At 42.6% G+C, this 20,272-nt stretch overlaps 1 protein-coding gene across 5 annotated transcripts; it reads right to left on the bottom strand.

Annotated features, from left to right (window-relative positions):
- Window positions 1–15: 15 nt before the first annotated feature.
- mok (MOK protein kinase) lies at window positions 16–17,345 on the bottom strand. Of its 5 annotated transcripts, none has more exons than XM_018764217.2 (12): window positions 17,222–17,345; window positions 15,143–15,257; window positions 13,937–14,026; window positions 13,716–13,786; window positions 10,587–10,665; window positions 9,965–10,013; window positions 8,691–8,869; window positions 7,547–7,648; window positions 7,241–7,414; window positions 6,616–6,739; window positions 5,323–5,523; window positions 16–2,041 (listed from the first exon to the last, which is right to left on the bottom strand). In XM_018764217.2, exons 1-12 carry the CDS (start codon window positions 17,325–17,327, stop codon window positions 1,919–1,921), a joined length of 1,413 nt encoding a protein of 470 aa, XP_018619733.2. In that variant the 5' UTR covers window positions 17,328–17,345; the 3' UTR covers window positions 16–1,918. The 5 variants fall into 5 exon arrangements, with proteins under 5 accessions (XP_018619733.2, XP_018619738.2, XP_018619737.2 ...); XM_018764222.2 differs by lacking the exon at window positions 17,222–17,345 and adding an exon at window positions 16,602–16,655; XM_018764221.2 differs by lacking the exon at window positions 17,222–17,345 and adding an exon at window positions 15,758–16,156.
- Window positions 17,346–20,272: the final 2,927 nt, after the last annotated feature.

Here is a 20,272-nt window from a genome sequence, read left to right as displayed (position 1 = left end):
TTTTTTTTTTTTTTGTCTTTGTTTTATAACTACTATAATGGAACAAAAAAGAGGAAAAAAGCATAAAACAGTCTAGAGGGGTCCTGGATGCACTTGGGCTATGGCAAGTCATTATTTTTAGACTTGAAATTTTGAATCTGATAGCTGGATGCTGCAATCATTGTTTTTTTTAAAGAAAAAAGAAAAATTGTTGCACTTAATAGTTTGTTAGAAGAGAATGGCTTTACAAGTTGTGGGGTGTACAAGGACTCCCAGACAGCTATAAGGTGGAGAAAATATTAAATAATAAAAATCTTTGTATCTATTGAGCATTTATTTTAATATTGTTTCAGATTAAAATCTACTCTGTATTATATGTATAATATTGTAATTCAGTGATTGGTGGGGCAAAACAAATGATCATTAAACTAGTGGAAGTTTGTGTTCATTAAAGGAAAATAGTGATATTTCTAATGCAGAATAATATACATATTAATATTAAAACAATCTTGAATATACAGTTTTTTGTTCCTTTCTGTTGTACAAATAGATCATCCAGATGTATTTTTCTTAATTAAATGTTTGGTATAGGAGATCTCTTTATATCAGAAGCTCTTCTCTCCAAGGAAAAATGCATATACTTAATGTTAAGAATTCATAAAATGTTCTCCAGTCAGGCAAAGGAACAGTACAAGCCTGCAAGTTGAAGCTCAGGAAGTCTGTCAGACTAAAAATAAGAATTCATATTTTACTTAACATCAGCAATGCTATTCTATGTAACGTGAAGTAGCATCCACTAGGAACAAGTAGGTTCAAGGTTCCACGCTAGGAACTTTTCCGTGTGACACTATTAAAACAGTTTTACTGTACCTGCTGTTTGTCACTTCTAATCTTTGTGAAGCTCTTCAAGGTGTGAACTCCTCACTGGAGTAGGGCTGGGCTGACAAAAATTACACCAGGGCCAGTGGTACGTAATTGTGTCAAAGAGGGTGTCGGGGAAAAATGTTCATGGTCATTATATTCTGCTTGCAATTTATGTGCTCATGTAACATTTGATATGAGACACCTGTCTGACCCCCTTTTAGTATGCAAATAATTTGACATGTTCATGGTATCCTCCACCGGTTTGCCTTTACCTGTTACTGAAATTCAAGAATATAGTGTGTTCCTCTCTTATAACTGAAACTGATCAAAGTTCTCCTGTAGTATATGAATCTCATGAATGTTCTAGACACAGTTGTCAAATAGATGTTGCTTCTTTGCAGCAATGGCGTTGCTGGCCCCGCAGAGATGGAAGATACCGGCAAGACAGTAGGGGTGTTAACCCAAACTAAAAACTTTATTTTAAAAAAATGCCACAGTTGCAGTGTGGTTTCTTTGAGAACAAACCCTCAGTGTTGGGGAGTAGAACCACACCACCATGAATTTTCAATTTAAAATCTTTCTCCCTGCCGAACTTCACCTCTGTTTTCATCGAGGGAGAATTGGTACAGACATGGAGATCTTTTAGTCCCACCTCATGCCATGTTTTCTTTCTCTCTATAAAAATAAATTAAATTGAATTAACTGAATGTCATGTCAATCCTCAGCTTCCTACCCACCTGGAAATGCTGATGCAGGAGTAACAAGTTCCTCCTAACTTCAAAGTAAAGCAGGGTTTAAAGGGCTGACTTGTCCCAACTCGGTTATTTGTAGCAGATTCAACCAAATTTATTAATCCAAACATGGGTTCACAATTTCAAAATAACCATTTTATTCTCTAAGATGCCACTCAGTTTGGGGTGGTTGCATCGTGTGGCCAACTTGTCACTTGCAAGTGGCAACGTTCATTAAACTAGTTATGTCAGGTGTGGCAGGAGGAGGTTCCGTCATGTTGCGACCCTGGTTCAGACTGGAGGGGGCATTTGGTGGGGTCTTGCAGATAGCTTGACCTGGTCAGCTATTTTAAAGAGAGTGCGCTTGGAATAGTGGCATGGTGTGACACACAGGCTGCAATAGGGGACAAGAGCATCTGGCAGCCTGGCTGGACAACTTGGATTTGTAGGGTTATTGAGGAGACAACCTAAAAAAAAACCAGGCCAGGTGGTCACTTCAGACTGACTTGATAGTCTAGGTGTTCTACCAAAAACCATTTATTAATCTGGTTGTAATGCTCTTTCTGGTCTTCAGGGACTGAAGAACAGCGGCAAATCATATCCATAGCTAGAGTTGCAAGACAGGGTGCCCCATTTTCCTCTACATGGCTTCATATTTGTAGGACTAGGGACACAGCACTGGCTTCCACTTGCTCATAGCAGAACTTATTGCCCCACAATACCAAAAGGTTTGGGCAGACCTCGTTCGGCGGGAGTGCATGTGTCCAGTTGCTTGGGCTGAAAAAGTAGGGTGGACTGTAGACAGCTCCTTAACAGTAAAGTCTTACTTGCCTGTCTTTAGGGATGCCCAACTTTGGCAGGGACAGGTGTAGATAGTCTGCTTTTGTAGTGGAAAATTTGTGTTGTGGCTTCAAGCACAAAGCAAAAATTTAAAAACTATCAACAAAAGGAATTTTAATTGTCCATTCTCCCACTCTTTACAGAAACTCTGTATTTCGACCTAATTTGTGTTTTGAAATTCTGATAAACTGAAACAGTAGATCAGTAGAAACAGAAAGGACAAAAAGCTAAATTTTGAAAAGTTTTTAACCTTCTTAAAAGCATGGTTACTGCTTCTAAGAATATGGGACAAGCCACAGATTTGGTTGTGCTGAACCTATGAACGACGACAGTTGTGAAGTGACTGGGAGGCCAGCTACAACACTGGAAGTTATTTCTTGAAATGAGAAACAGTCCGGAGATCATCAGTCTTTTCAGCGCTACAGATTTGGCCTCTTTGGTAGAGCTGCTAGATCTAAGCCCTTATGAGAAAGGCTAAGGATTAAGCCATGTCAGGATTTATGAGAAACCATGTCACAGGCCTTAAGACCTTCTAGAATATTTTGTGGAAGATGTTATCAAAGGGCTATTCCAGGTCCAAACCAAACACAGACCATCACCTAAATAACATTATCCTTCTGCTCAAGCAGGGTGGTGGGAGCATCATGGTATGTGGTTATCGTCTAGTAAATGGCACAGCATGTTATCAAGGGCAAGATGCGGAGTCAAATTCAGGCAAATTCTAAAAATGGATCTTCATCCATCCAGACATCTATATTTACAGCCACAGGTCAATAACCCAAAAAGCATTGCATAAAAACTTGCAAACCAATGGTTTAGAAAGGTTTTAGGAATGTTTCGATATTTCAGCGTGTCCAGACCCGTGGGCTTCCGAAATAGTACACTGGAGGAAGTATTACTTCTAAATAAAAGTATTTAATTTTTGCTAAAAATGTTTTTTTGTATCATACATTTTCAGTTGATACACATTGTAAGGTTTTAATTGAACAAAATGTGCAAAAACATTTTTTGGGGGAAATTAGAATCTGTCTAGAAGGTAGTAAATGGGACTTCATTTTGTTGTAGTTCAGTTATGGTGACTCATTTTAATTGTTATGTTACAAGCAAGCAGAATGTGTGTTTTGACTAGACTGTTCTTCCCATGATATTAAAAGGCATCAATTAGCTTGACTAGTTTTGAAGGTTGAGATGACACATTTGGGAGTGAAACGAATGGAGTTCTGTGAACCGTTAATCTCACCTTATTCACACAAATCCATTTTGTTTGATGGAAATTAACCTGGTGAGGCTGAAGGAAGTGAACATTGCTCAAGAATGAGTATTTGTGCTCAGAGTGTATCTATGGGTTTGATGCTGTTGTAGAAAAAGTACAGAGTAGCTAATTGTAGTCACATAGCTTAAATTTTACAAATAACCCTCAAATTTTACAGTTCTAAGTTTTCTTCCCTTCCCTGGCAGCCTCTACAGTAAATTACGGCAGCAGGTGGTATAGTGGTTAGCATTGCCACCTTTGGACCTGAAGGACCAATGTTAAATTCCTAGCTCCTGCTGTAGTATCCTTGATCGAGGTACAGACACCCCTCGGCTTGCGCAAATAAACCGTGCTTCAGCCTCTTAAGTCAAAAGTTAAGTATGTCAGATTCCCCCCTCCCCCCCCACCATTCAACATAGGCCAGCCTACCCTAGCCTAGACATTTGTTGCAAACAGGGGTCTAAAAAAATTACACGTAAATGTCATATATTAGATGTCTGTCGTTGTTTTCATGCTAGCTGTTCCTTTCACATGCTCCTTTTATAGGTGCAGCATCCTTCACTATTGTATTTATAGCTGATACGGCTAAACCTGGTTCCCGTGCTATAGACGATAATCTTTGTCTATCTCCATATTTCCTTTTTGCAATTTCACCCCCAAATCGATTGCTGTACGCTTGTGAGACGGTTCTCATCTTCCTTCAAGTGCATGTTTACCACCAGGGGTAAAAAAAGAAAAAAAAGCACTATGCTAACGAGAGTAGAGCCGTTCACGGCTCAAAACACGCAAGAACTGGGAAGATGCAGCTTCCTGCCTTGTCTGGTTATGCCGACTTGCGCTTAACATATTTCAGATGTTTTGCGTAAGATAAAAGCGCTATCCGTAAATAATGCGTATGCCGGGAATTTTTTTTACTGGATTTTACGTAAGTCAAATTTACATGAGTAGTGTTTATACTTTCCAACTACCGATATGGTAATTACTGAACATAAAAATGGATAAACTGTCATAAGTCGCTTTGGAGAAAGATGTCAGGTAAATTGTGACTTTGACACGTTATCTGACGGCATGGGAAATTTGGAGTGCATATGATTGGGATTTATCAGTTTGTTAAAAAAAAAATGCTGTTATGTGAAGGTGACAGAAAACTTGTGCATCATAAAAAGCAATTTGCTATTATGTTTACAAAAAGTGGAGAGGAAAAAATACAGCGAGAGAAACTGCTTAAACTGCTGAAAAAGCTTATATATAAACAGAATGATTGAAATAGTGTGGAAGGAGGTGCAGGTTGCTCCCCAGCACTAGGGGGAGTGCTCATTTTGGTTTGTCAGTAGCCACCACGCTTTTGCTCAATAGGAGGTATGTGGTAGCTCTTCAAATCCCGCCGATGCATCTCTCGTCTAGGCTGCTGGGGGTGAAAGGACGCATGCAGTAATTCCATGCTTGATGAATCTCTGCATGCACTTAGCAGGGGATGCAGTTATTTCAACCAAATGGAGATTTTCCTGACATCTCACAAGGAAGCTGCGATTAAAGCAGCCCTTGTTTTCACTGCCATTGCTTATCCTTCATACCAGATGCTGCTGTTGACTGTTTAAGCTTGAACAGACACTCAGGGAAAGAGCTTCCCTTTGCACCACAGTCAAATATATTTACCTTAGACAGCTGTGAGTGGCATATTTTGGAAGTGAAAGCAGGCAGGGAGCCACGATGAGTGCCGGGGAGAGGCGGTAGGGAGGTTACAGGAAATGAGGACATCTTGGTTGCGGGGATGATTATGTTCAGCTTCGGTAATTCAGCAGGATAGAGTGGGCCCTTGCATCTGATCAAGGGTTCGGCAGCATGTTTACCATGGTGCTACAGAAGGACAGAGATGAATTCAAAATTGGACCTTCAGACTGGTGCTCCTTTGCCATCAATGTGGGGCTTCCTGAATTGCGGATTCAGAACAAGACCTTGGTTTGTGTGTGCATGGCTGGTTAATGAGCCACATAATGTACACATATGGCTTTCCACTCTGCCGCACAATTACTGTCTGCTTTGTACCGCAGGCTTAGGCTTCCACCTAAGACATTATGGCTAGCCCTGATTTGCTTCAGCTATTCACAGAACATCACAACCAAGGTCATTTACACACATTGTCACTTCTAGTTAACAGCTAATTACAGATAATGAAGGTAGAACTTGCCTAATATTCATTGGTTGTGTATATAAATTAGTGTTTTTATATAACTTGGACCAATAAATACAAGAAGACCCACTTTTAACACATCCGTCTTTATGGCCTCGAATGTTGTTTACAGCTTTCTCTACATACGTAGATGAGCTGGGGGCGTGTACAGGTAGGCCAAGCCCAATGAGACATAAAACCTGGGTTGTGGTATCCAAGGTACAGCTGTGCTTTCTCCTGCTGCTAAATATACGTTATCCCCCCGCGTGCATCTGTGATAATTTAACCTTGTGTCACTGATTCAGGTTCAGTAATGAAGTAGGCAAAATGGTTTTTGGGTTACTGCTTTTAGTTTGTGTATTAGGAAGTAGGGTCTTCTAGAGCCCAACCTTCTCCCTCACTTTTTATGGGTTGATGCGTGGTCTGGGCCTTGTTTGAGCACTCTGCTTTGATCATAATGCTAGAAAAAAAAGTTCTTTGCAAGACCTTGTTACCACCTAAAATGGAGCTGTGTCTAAACAAAATATGATTTAAAAAAAAAAAAAGGTAAAATCAAGGAATTGACTGACTACAGAGGTGACAGGGTAAAAATCCAACCTTGCACTAGACTAAATGTTGTTAAATTCTGAAGACCCCCCATCCTGCTACTAAGGACAGGACGTGTATTGGACTGTTTCGTTACTGGTGTTAGAAATAAGCTTGGAAGTTCACTGGACTGGTACAGCAAGTAGATGGTCCTCCACATCACATCTGAAGAACTTTCATAACTCCTGTCTCACCTGTTTCCTTCCTTGCCGTGCAATCCGCCACAGGTGGTCCATAGAGCTGGCTGCCCCGCTTGCCTCGCACCCCTTGGCGGTCCCAGTGACCCTACACAAGCTCGAAATTCTCTTCTCGGCCAGCCTGGGATAGGGGAGAGCCCAAGAAGCCAGAAGTGCTGACAAGAGAACTCAGAGAACATGCACACGTGAGCTTAGTGTGGTCCATACTGTCCATCTAGTGACAGGAGTAGTGTTGAAATGGCTACCAAGGCAGTCTTCAAAACTAGCAAAGATAACATTTATTGTCAATGGTAAGGGCTAAGTGCTAAACTGGGGTGTCCAACATACCGCCAGAATTTGTAAAATTAATATATGTAGATTATTCCAGAAATATTATAAATTCTTTTCACTCCTTTGATAGTGCAACTAAGACATTCAGTACATCACTTACTTTGACTTTTAGATATGCAGCCCTTGGGCAAATTCACAATATCAGTTGAGAACCTTAGCCAGAGAAGTTTGGACACCCCTTTGCTAAACCCTTTTTTGTTCCAGCCGCATAGTAATTTATTTGACGGTCACGGGGCAACATAGACACACATTCGTTCATGTTCTCAGGTGCTGTTAGTAATTGCACACTGACCGCAAGTCACGCAAGTAGGGGTGCTGCAGCATGTCCTCGGCACCGATGCGCTCCTCTGGGTCGTATTTCAGCATTTGGTAGAGGAGTGACAGGGCGATTGCCGAGCATTGTGGTACAAGGCAGGAGAGGCCACAGCCTTTCTGTGGGGGGAAGTTGAAATGCATGGCCCGTGACCTGCCAACAGCAGAAGGACCAGCACGTGTTTTTCGGTTAACCCGGAAAGATAACATCCATTGTGTTCCACCCACCATTATGGACAATTTCATATTTGAGAAAGGAGAAGACCTTGTTTGTGTAAAAGCTTACTGCTTGAATTTATGTAGAATGCTGGAGTCCGGTGTTCCGAGAACATCGTGGATTTTGGAAACCTGGTCCAACTCGTTTGTTCCAGGAAACAGAGGGTTGAGGCTGCAGAATGCAAGAGTTTGACCATGCGTTAGTGCCAGTCAACAATGTTCAGAAATGCAAGTGTGGATGACAAAAGGTTCTTTCAGAGGACTGCCAAGAACTTGACTCCCTATGGAATACAGCTTGCTCCTTGATTTCTCATCACATTGTTCCCCCACCTAGTCCCCCAAGATCTTCAACTTGTGTAAAGAATAAACTGTCACGGAAAAATGCTCATAGTTATCAAATACCTCGGGAGAGATCCCAAGACTGGGGGCAGCTGCTAGCGTAGTGGTTAGAGCTGCTGCCTTTGAATTCAAAAGTTGTTGGTTCAAATCTTATCTACTGCTGTCGTACCCCTGAGCAAGACACTTACCCTAAATTGCTCCAGTAAAATTACCTAGCTGTATAAATGGGTGAATCATGATAAGTAGCTTAACATTAACATACTTTGCTTTGGAAAAAAATGTCCACTAAATGAATAAATGTAAGATTGAGAAGCTGCTGCTATCACTGGAACATCTGTTGCAGTACAAAGTACTGTGCTTTGGGCCTCTTTGGCTCCAGTACTTTTGAAGGGAACAGCTGTAGAAGTTTGTGAAGGAAATGGATAAAGTGGAAATTACACTTTCCTGGGCTGACATGATTGTACTCTAGTCACAAAGCATCCATCATGTGGAAGTTCTCCTTAACTGGAATTTTCAGTCTTCATGTACCATTGCGTTCAAGGATTTCCCACTTCAACTTTCTTCACTGAGGCATCAGAACACTGAAAACTCCGAATGTGGTACAGGAACTTGGTCTGAAGCCCTTTAATGACTAAAACACCCCATGCTCAAAATTCCCACTACTAAGAAAGGACAGCACAATATAAAGGGACAATTCATAGCTTGATTGGGATCCTACGAGTTGACACAAGTCGGATCGATCCCACTTGGAGCAAAAGAGAAGAGCTGATTGTGTAACTCGGGGCTCAAAGTGCATGAGAATAAATAGGTGCAGAGAAAAGTCTGGGTTGCAGCTGAATAATTCAGACTTAGCAGCACTACTAGTTTGCTGATACCTGATTATCTCAAAAAAGACGCAGCCCGCGCTCCACACGTCCATCTTGTGGGAGTAGTAGCCGTCTGTGAGGAGGCACTCGGGGGCCCGGTACCAGCGGGTGGAGATGTACTCCGTATGGGGCGGCTGAGAGTACATGCTGCGGCAGGAGCCGAAGTCAGCCAGTTTCAACACATCCTGCTGATAGGTCAATGTGGTCCAATCACACAATGACAAGCACCGCCCTCCTCCACCATGCAAAGTAAATTTACTGTGGAAGCACTATCTGTAAGGTGAATTCTCCTAAGTTGCAGATGTAATTACAATTGGTTTCAATGGTAAAAATGTCCTGAGCCCCATAAGGGGCCCCTATTTATACTAGAGTATCAATAAATTCCAGTGCTGTTCTGTAGTTAACGTTAGTTATTATAATGCAACAGAACAAGGTGGATTCCCATCATTGATTACTCTTATTCTGAATGGTTGTCTACCTGTGCTTATTCAGCTCTTTTGGAGCTAGTATGTACTGTACACTTAACAAATGTCAACCTTTAACACAAAAAAACAACTGAACAGATGAGTAAAAACAGAAGAAATAATTGAAAACAATGCCAATCAATTGACACTCACCATGGTTTGGACAGTCCAAACAGGTTGATGATTGGTGAGGTTAGAACAGGTGAAACAAGCCAACGAGGGCTAATGGAGGTTGAGAACCTAACTCAACACAAGTCAAACTACAACTGAGAAGTAGACCACATGATGGATGTGGTCTCGCACCAGTCAGCTTTCACAGGAGACAAATAATCCAATTTTGGGAGCTCATAAATGCAAAGAAATGCCTGGCAAGCCCAAGTAGGTGTGTTCAATGAACCTCCTTGCGAAGTCTGCAATCCTCAAAGCCCAAATGGGCTCAGAGCACGACCGTATTAAAACACGTAAAGGGCCTGCCATCATTGCTAGTCTTTATGTTCCATAGTGCTTATAAATCATTTCTAATGTAGAAAACCTCATTATGTTGCCACATGTATACAAGTAGTTCTGGGGAAGAGCCTCATAGTGAGTGTATGACCAGTCCTGTAACACATACATATATGACTTGACAGTGAAAACTTTGTAGTGGTTTTTAGCGCCCAGCACCCCCCCCAAGGAATAAGCTTAAAGACTAACGAATAATATACACCCCACACGGCAGTGCCTGAACGCCTACCCGTCACCATGCGCCAGAGCATTTCATTCAGTGTCTTGCTTTGCAGACAGAATTACATCAGCTTGCAATTAATACCTCCAACTTACTCTGATAAGAATGTTCTCTGGCTTTACGTCTCTGTGGAAAATCCCATTTCTGTAACAAGGGGATAAAGTTATTCATCTCACATGGGAAGAGCTACTATTACAGACGCAAAACCCACACGTGGCATGCGTACAACTTGTGCTGCATGCAAGGCTACGAGATACAGCAGTTGTGGGAATTCATCACCCCAACTTTAAACTGTGGTAAAAAGCAGGATGTAATGGCCAGCATCAATGCATGCCAGTTTAACTCTGATCATGCAGTTTCATTAACTGTGAATGTGGTTATATATTTTTGATTAAAGGCTCTACACATTTCAAAAGGACATGTAATTTACACGGCAGTTGGCAATTTATCTTTTCCATATTTGAGTGTGTCCACAGTCTGTGGCTAGAAGGATTCTGTGGTTATCAGTTGTCTAAAGCTGTAAACGGTGCCGTTTAAGCAGACGTCAATAGGGAAGAGAGAATTTTAAATGCATACCTGGAGTATTTCCACAATTTATCATTCTGAAATATGCTTTTTTTTTTTTTTTTTTAAAGCAAGCAGCAAATGCTACCACTGTATTTCAATGGTGTTCTTGTTCGGTGTCCTGACTAGTTCCTGTAATCTGCTCTTTCCTACCTGTGCATGTGATCCAGTGACTTGCATAACTGGTACATGTAATGTTTGACTTTGCTGTCAGGCAACGGATACTGTCGACCTGTAGTGGAACCAGGAGAAGGGTAGTATCAGGAACTGTGTTGCCAAAAATACCATGCAATTTACTTTTACACTGTCAAAGCTTATGATATACATTTCTGCTGCAGCTTCTCATACCTGGGGTCACAAAGACCCTTTTCACAATGAGATGCGTTTCGGAACTACTTAATAGACAAATTTCAGAAGTGGTGTCAGCCCACTCTATAAGCTCTGCTGAACTGGTACTTTGCCAAAAGTAAACTGAATTTTTGTGGTAAAAGACCATTTGTAACAAAGAGCTTATGGCTTCTACACCCATAGGACCTGCTGTGTAAAAGGTCAACATGACAAATGTGAGCAATGTCAGACACAGCAGATCAGGGGCTTGCTAAACTCATAACGTGACATCTTCCTGGGAGAGTGTGTGACATGGAGCACCACCCAAGGCAGAGTAGTTCAGCTCACTTCTGAAGTGTTAAGAGCAGAGCTACCTTCCACTATGTGCAGTTTCCATGCTGTTGGTTTCCATCATCCCACTTCTGACACCAGAAAAGCAACACAGTTCAACACACAGCTCTTTATTAAAGAAACTGTGTGTACTTGTGCCAGTCTATTTAAGATATTTAATTAGTGCTCCCCCCCCCCCCCCCCCCACATACACACACAACTGGGGGGTCAAGACAGATATGAACAAAATTAACCGCACAACAGTTCCCATCAGAACAAACAATAACAATTATGCTCAGTACAAACACTTCAGAACAGTTTTAAAACAACTACATGAAGAGCGGCAAAAAATAATGGGAAGTCCTTCCATACCCCATCGCTATAATGTTTTACTTGTTTTTTTTTTTTTTTTTTTTTTTGAATAATTGTGGACAGCAAGATCCAAAGCATCAGGAGTTACAGTGACAATGCAAAAGCAGGTGGTATAGTGGTTAGAGTTGCTGCCTGTGGGCTTGAAGAACAATGTTTGAATCCCATGCACTGCTGTTGCACCCTTTATTTGTGTACTTATGCTGAACTAATAGTTAAAATTACCTGAGTACATTTTTATTTGGAGAACATTAACTAAAAATGTAAATCCAAACTGTAATCTCTGAGAAGATATTATGAATTCCTGTTTTAGTATGAGGCCCTACATTAAATCATAGCTCACTTTTATTTATCTGACACTACCCCCCCAAAGTGCTTTTCAGTGTAAAGCTATTTACAGTGATTTGCCCTTTTATACAGCTGAGTAATTTTTACTGCATCACTTTATCTTGCTGAAGGGTACAGCAGGAGAAGGCTGGAATAAACTGGAGAACTTTGAATGGAAGGTAGCAACTCTAACCAACACGTCAACTGCTGCCACAACTTCCTCATTTAGTCACTGTATTTTGAATTGTACTTTTGCACAAACGAACACTAACCACAATTTGATGCAAAACATTATAGGATAGTTAGCATCTTAAATGAATAATCGGAATATTTATGACAGATAAGGAAGGTATAGCCTAGTAAAAACATATGAACCGTGCAGCTTTAATTACCTCTTAGAGCCCGATCTTATGCAGCCTGTCTGATAGGATTCCTCCCAAGGAAGATACCAGTTATATCATAGTGCAAATTTGCAGAATGCCCCATAATGGAGTCAAGCGTGTTTCACCAATATGCACCACAAACGGTGATAATTTTGTCTCGACAATACAATATCAAATAAAATGTGCCAAGACCAAAAAGGTAAAATTTAGTTTTCGCTACAAATATATAGTGGTGCCACAAGTAGCCCTGTTGTCTCATAGCACCTGGGCTGTTTGGGCAAAGGTTTGAATCCAGCTTAGTCTGTGTGGAGTTGGCATGCTCTTCCTGCATCTGCATGGACATCGTCATGGTGCTCTGCTTTCTTCCCACAGTCCAAAGATGTGCAGTTCAAATGAACTGGTGGTGCTAAACTGCCTGTGATGTGTGGGTGGGTGGGTGTGTGGCTACCCTGCGATGAACTGGCATCAAGGTGTACCCGCCCCCCAGCCTTATGCCCAGTGGTTCTGGGACAGGCTCTGGATGACCGTCAGCCTGACCAGGACAAGTGGTAAGCAACAGTGAGTAAATTAATGTATTGTTTGCATTTATAATAAACTTTATTCTTGTGAGATGAGGGAAAGCTGAAACCTTGGGCATAACTATTTATTTCAACCGAGTCAAGCCAGACGGGCATAGAATAACCGCGCTGCTGCGGTTCACACCATTTCGGCAACTTTAGCCGTCCCTCTCTCGGGAAAGCCACTTCGTTGACATGTTACATGAGGCCATACGGACAGTTTGTCAAAGAAATCCATCTGTGTTCTCAAAAAAGCCAAGAAATGACATGCACCATGTGGAATGTCTCAGAATATACAACGTGACTAATTAGAGCAGCGGGTAAATGGCTTGGAGATGATGGGTTCAAGGCCTTAGAGCAGGCGAAGGGGATGAGTCTTTTTCAGATAAAATCGAGATCAGTTACTGACACCATGGCTGCCTATGTCAGACTCCCTTGAGCAAGGGCTTACGCTTTGTTTTTTATCAGTTCATATGCAATGAAACAAATAAACTGGTAAGATTAATTTTTCGGGGACTAAATGCCTGCGATTCACATTCACTAATAACCAAATGATTAAATATTATCGTGTCAAAGTCCCCATGCCCTGGGAACAGCTGGCTAAGTGTGATTAGCGCAACACTAATAATAAGCCAAGAAAGTGTGTGAAAATACATTATCGGAGGATGTCAGTTCAAAGGGTTCTCACCCATAGGAGAGAAGAAATTTTAAATGTTAGCCTCCACCATTAATTGCTGTAGCTTGTCATACATGATATTCTTTAAGTGGGATTTTTTTAAATTTTTGACATGCTCTGATGTCTATACCATCCGTTATGCCTACAAATCATTATGAACAGACTGGTTCATACAGAATCTGAGATAAGTAAATAAATTATGGTCATAATTGAGTGAGAAATGAAGAGTAACATTAAAAAGCATATTACTTCTGTGTATTTCAGTATATTATTACCCAAGCCTGTGTCCAGGCACATATGAGCAAACACTGACCTTGTATGAACTCATAGATGTTCATGTCCATTAGCTCACATATCAAGGAAAGAGATCCAGTTTCTTTGTTGCTGACAAGAAATACACACAGTTTTATTTAAATCATCAGAAAATGATAACATGTAAGAACAGTTTATAAGCAGTGACTTTGAAAATAACGTCTCAAAAAAATGTGCTTCGTTACAGCGTTTGCCAGTACTGCCGGAATAGCAGATACTCACAAGATGATCTCATGCAGCTGAATGATGTTCGGATGAGGACTGAGCCGCTTCATCGCCTGGACCTCCCGCAGCTTGTTCACCTGCTCCACACTGAGACACACTGCATCACACCTCCTGCCCCGCTCTCACCGGCACTTTGCTTTACTGTTAATGCACACCTTATTGTTTTACAGATTTCAAGATGTAAGAAATGTTACTCTGGCCACTGTGACACCATCACCATTAGCTCACATCTTTGTACAAGGAGGCTTGCAATGTACAACAGAACTGTAACAAGCAACAATGATTTAACCATTAAAAAGCAGTGCATTCTGATAGAAGTACTGATGGGAGAAAGCATGATGGCACAGCGAGTAGCGCTGCTGTCTCATACCGCCCGGGTGGCGCGAGAGGATGTAGGTTCGACCCCTGCTCAGTCTGTGTGGAATTTGTATTTGTGCTCTGGTTTCCTCCCGCAGTCCAAAGATATGCTGTTTAAGTTCACCCATAGTGTGTGAATGACAGAGAGAGTGCGTTCCACAGATGTATGGATGAGTGACCCATTGTAAGTAGTGCATCTAGCAGTGTAAGTCATGTTGGTGAATAAGGTGCGTGGGCTGATAAATCTACATAGAGTTCATTGGAAGTCGCTTTGGAGAAAAGTGTCTGCAAAGTAAGTAAATATGAATGTACTAAGTACCTTGGTCAAGAGTACTACAACAAGAGTGGGATTCAACCCTGGGGCCCTCAGAGTTGAATCCCACTCCTGTTGTAGTACTGTATTATTATTAATATAATAATTAAATGAGGGATTTCAAACTAAGACACTAATAATAGATGAATTTCAGAATAAAAAGGATAATATAGAGAAATTTTAAACTGAGAAAGGAACCACTAAACTTCAGACTAAGAAGATAAGTTGAGTTTAAAGTTTCTCTGAGATGTACGTCGCTTTGGAGAAGAGCATCTGCTAAATGAGTAAATGTGAAGTGAGAAAGAAACTAACAACAGCTTAACTTCAAAGTAAGAGGATAGTGATGATGATGATAATAATAATGGATTTCAAGCTGAGCAAAAAGCAGGAGCCGGTTGGGGCCACGTGTCGCCAGGTATCAGGTGAGCTGCACTGGCAGCAGTGTCCTCAAGGTCAGCAGGAGGGCGGAAAGTGTCTCACCAGGCAGGTGAAGGACACCGGTGTGGATGCTAGCGGGGGATGGGGGCAGTCACCTGTCGAACGGCTGCTTCATGATCTTACACGCGTAGAAACGTCCGTCGCGGAGGCTCTGCGCCTTGAGCACTTGGGAAAAGGTGCCTTCGCCGATCTTCTCGATCATCCTGTAATCTGCAGAGAGAGCGAAGCACTGCGATCGATAGCCATTCGATCCCTATCGACATTTATCTACATGCCCCAGGTCCGATCCGCACAACAAACACCTCCATCAGAGACTGACAGGGCACGGGGGCCCCGACGGCACTTGGAGCGCGCCTTCGCAGAGCACAACAAAAAAAAAGAGAAAGAAAGAAAGGCACGTGGCTCACACCGCCGCCACACGCTGCACCTGAACACGAGCGCCTATTCCGTCCGGTTATTAATATAATAATAACCGCTATTAATGTTGTTAATCATGTGAACATGGCAGAGGCAAGAGCGGCGAACGCGATGAATAACTCGCAAGTAATAAAGACGCGCCAAAAATATGTGCGCAAGAAAGAATAAGGATACAAAATAATCCGAAAACCCTGAAAGCACCCCCCCGGTTAGCTAAAATAATAACAATATCGCAGCCGGACAAATTAATACGCATCATAACTATATCTGCAAATACAGCGCACGCGACTTACCTTCCATTCCTCCGTGAGTTCATCGGTACGACATGTGTGCAGACAACCCATAATAGTAGAAGCTGTGCATAGCCCGCGTAACCTTCACATGTTACAGTGGAACCGAGTGTCAAAGGCGGCGTTCGATCTGGCGCAAGAACTCGCCATGTTGCGCTTGTCTCCATGGCAACCAGGAACGCCTCAACCCTGACCTTCCGCAGAGACCACAAATGTGTACTTTACGTGCTCAATCCGGACGTTCACGGCACTTTGGGTCGGACTTAGTTGACTAGGAATAGTCAATAAATTGAAGGGACACTTGAGACCCCGAAGAGCCAAAATTGCGCCATTACGCCGAAACACGTGCACCTGTGTGGAGCATTATCGGCGCGTGCCTCGGGGTGACAGCCACGTGGAACGAAGGGGGCAACTCGGCGCGTGCGATACAATGCCTCTCTGCTGATGATTAATTTGCCAATTGCCATTGTATTACACATTGAGCGTGGATATTAAAGATGAATACTTACACTTTATTTATAATCATCCTCTGTAAATCACACACACACACTGTCTGAACCGCTTGTCCCATACGGGATCGCGGGGAGCCGGAGCCTAACCCGGCAATACAGGGCGTAAGGCTGGAGGGGGAGGGGACACACCCAGGACGGGATGCCAGTCAATCAAGGCATCCCAGGAGGGACTAGGACACCAGACCCACCAGAGAGCAGGACCCAGTCCAACCTACTACACCCCCCCTCCTTAAATCCTTGACGGTATTTCACTGCTCATTATACATTTTAGCTTTGATTTTCTCACCAAGTTCTGCTATTTACGGAGCTTATTGCTGGTAAGTGCGGCTACACACCGGAGATTTTTTTTTCTCACGAGCACGAGGCAGTCGGTTTAAATGTTGGATGAGGACGTTTCACGCTGACTGATGATGGACTCTATGGGTCGCTTTGCCTTCACTCTTCAGTCCCACGTGTGACCCAGACAAGCACATATACTAGCCCGGGCCATCCACGTGCCACCTCAGCATTTTTCATTAGTATTGTAACGACCCGCGTTACTGGTTTGTGTAAATAGTTGCATTATGGGAAAATTGTAAATAACGTATGTATTTACATTTAGGGGGAAAATGATGGGGTGACCGTGTTTCCCAGTTTGTTAGTAAAAAAAAAAAAAATAAAAAAATAAAACAAACAAAACAAACAAACAAACAAACAACAACAAAACAAAACAAACAAACAAACCTGGGGCACTAAGCAGGCTGGAAAAGCTAGAAACGAGGTTCTCTCACTGAGAGCTTTATTTTTTTTTGGTGCTGTTGTTGTTCTAATAACTTATTCGTCATGACCGCTGCCTCCGCGTCCTTGGCCCCATTCAAATCCAGGGGGTTGCACACTACAGCATTAAACAGATGGTAACAGTGTAAATGGCACTTTTTTCCACACAGCCTTTTACATCAAGGCAACAGGTGCTCACCACACACTCCTCCATGCCATGGTTGCACGTACATTTCCCAGAAAACCTTGTTCATAATCAATTGTTCACAATGAACATCGGTCCCCCTTTCGGGAGCGCGGGCCATAACAATATTTCCTTAACGCAACACGCTGTACACGTATTTATTTCGTACACAATCACATAAAACAATGACTTATGTCGAACCCGCGGGCCCAGTCTATACATTAGCTTCTTAAATCATTGAGGCAACAGCACATTCGAAAGTGTTAAGTCGCACATACTATAAAATATACGGCTATTTTCCGGGACACTTGACTCCAGTCTGTGCGCCACCCAGCGGCCACTTTGAGTTTGAAGCGATCCTAAAGTTGGGCAATGGGCGCTGATACCACCAGGGGGCGCACTTTCCCACCTGTTATTTTTTACGTGTTCTTTCTGTTGCTATTCTGAGGGCTGCCACTCAAAATTTCATTGTATTGCATACAATGACAATAAAGTATCTTAGTTTATGAATGGATAAATTAATGAATCCAGTTAAAAACATATAAATAATTGAGGTAAATGAACAAGTTAGGTTGATAAATACACACACACACACACACACATTTTCAGAACCGCCTGTCCCATACGGGGTCACGGGGAACCGGAGCCTACCCAGTAACACAGGGTGTAAGGCCGGAGGGGGAGGAAACACACCCAGGACGGGACGCCAGTCTGTCACAAGGCACCCCAAGCAGGACTCAAACCCCAGACCCACCGGAAAGCAGGACCGTGGTCCAACCCACTGCGCCACCGCACCCCCTGGTTGATAAATAAGCATTACATTTATTTAGCAGACACTTTTCTCCAAAGCGACTTCCAATGAACTCTATGTAGTGTCATCAGCCCACACACCTTATTCACCAAGGTGACTTACACTGCTAGATACACTATTTCCAATGGGTCACTCATCCATACATCAGTTGAATATGCTCTCTGTCAGTCATACACTACAGGTGAACCTGAACACCATGTCTTTGGACTGTGGGAGGAAACCAGAGCACCTGGAGGAATCCACACAGACACGGGGGAGAACATACAAACTCCACACAGACTGAGCAGGGATTGAATCCCCGTCCTCTCATACCAGCCATGCGCTGTGCCACTGTGCTGCCCAGCAAATACAGTATATTTATACAAGAGCAGGCAGAGTGCAGTGAGGTGGTGCAGGCTGTGGTGGGACACAGAACAGCACTGGGTCATTACAACGTCATTCACCCCCCAGCAGAGTGAGGACTCACTGTCGAGCCTCATGGCTGCTGGTAGAAATGACCACCTGGAACACCACAACTGGACCAGCCTGATATAGTACTCCCATGTTTTACTACAGTGGCATAAACAGGGTGTAAGTCACTGCCCACGATGGACCAAAGTTTATTCAGAGTCCGTCTCCGTATGACCTCCACCAGGGAGCCCACTTTTACTACCAGGACAGCGGAGCCAGCCTTCCTCATTAACTTGCTGATCCTGCTGGCATCTCCCATGGTAACGTTAGTGTCCCAGAATTCCACTGCAGAAAAACATGGACCTGCTACAGAAACTGGTATAACATCTCCATCAGAGTGCTGCACACTTCTAAAGATCTGAGCCTCCTTAGGAAGTACAGGGTGACTCTGTCCTTTCTCATACACGGCCTCCGTGTTGCATGTCCACTGCAGAGTGCCGTCCAGGTACTTCTAAGTACACTACCTCCACTTCCACTCTGTCACTCCAGACTGGACACACCAATCCCTTGCGTCTCCTGAGGTCCACCACCATCTCTTTGGTCTTTCCCATGGTGAGCTGCAGCTGGTCGCACCACTCAAACTTACCATGTCTCATTATTGAACTGTTTTTTTTTTGTTTTGTTTTTAAATTATTCTTAATAGTACAAACATTGTGCAAAAAACAAAAGTACACCAAACAAAAGCCAGGGGAACCCACCTCACACACAAGCCCTGAAATAAGCATTAACTCAATGGTCCTTACGGCTTTACAGTTCCTGTAGGTTAACATAGTACTGACATACTGTTTGGCGTCACATGGAATGCAGAAAAAGTTTCTTGCTATTAAATTTACTTTTATGAATATTAAATTTTGCAAGTAAAATAGGAAGATTAATTATCAGGTAGTATTATTTTTCTCTCTCCATAGAAATGTCATAGAAACCACCAAGTAATAGATTTTGAAACAATAAAGAAAAATCATTACAGAAATGATCGATGAATCTACGCAGGTCTTTCAAAAACAGCTAGGTGTATGAACAATTTAAAAAAGGTAACATTTCCCATCAGGTTCATATACTTATACTGCACTGTTTTACTGTCTCGCCTAATTTGACGCTCCACAGTTCTAAGAATTTTAATTAATAAGAATTAAAGTAGCGCAAACGGGTTTCCGTAGAAACAGCACATGCGCAGTTGGCAGGCCTGTCTACTGCTGAGGTGCAGTTTTTCATGCCAAAGGGTATTTTCCTTATTTTTTAATTTTAACACCAAAACAACTGTACATACACACATTCAAATATTAATAAATAACACTGTAAGCAAGCATGCACAGAAGTCCTAATTTCATTTTGCTTTTCCATTTTTGTTAGGGTTGACAACTTTTTCACACAAATAATACTAGTACTGTATTTGAAATACACTACATACACGATACAGTTAAAACAACTGTGCGTCTTGCTTTCTTACATGTATTCATTAGCAGACGCTTTTTCTTATTCTTTACATGTCGCAAAGTCTTAAATGTTGTTGCAATTCACACACACACACACATTTTCAGAACCGCTTGTCCCATACGGGGTCACGGGGAACCGGAGCCTACCCGGTAACACAGGGCGTAAGGCCGGAGGGGGAAGGGACACACCCAGGACGGGACGCCAGTCCGTCGCAAGGCACCCCAAGCGGGACTCGAACCCCAGACCCACTAAAGAACAGGACCGGGTCCAACCCACTGCGCCACTGCGCCCCCACGTCGCTGAGCAGTACGTGCAATTGCCAAAATTGGCCATTCCGGCATTGCACGAATAACGAAACGCCTTGAGAGTAG

Source organism: Scleropages formosus, chromosome 15 (assembly GCF_900964775.1).
Source record: "Scleropages formosus chromosome 15, fSclFor1.1, whole genome shotgun sequence".
Taxonomy (NCBI): domain Eukaryota; kingdom Metazoa; phylum Chordata; class Actinopteri; order Osteoglossiformes; family Osteoglossidae; genus Scleropages; species Scleropages formosus.
The sequence above is the reverse complement of the archived record's forward strand: the minus strand, read 5'-3'. Positions and strand labels throughout refer to the sequence as shown.

Bases quoted from the DNA above. Each gene is read 5' to 3' on its own strand.
- mok (XM_018764217.2), bottom strand. From the start codon at position 17,327: ATGGCCCGCGCTCCCGAAAGGGGGACCGATGTTCATTGTGAACAATTG. The intron at 8,870-9,964 runs GTAAGTTGGAGG...TTGACCTATCAG, and splicing joins CAGAGAACATTCTTATCAGA to CAGGATGTGTTGAAACTGGC. The intron at 7,415-7,546 runs GTAAGCTTTTAC...TGCTGTTGGCAG, and splicing joins ATTCTACATAAATTCAAGCA to GTCACGGGCCATGCATTTCA.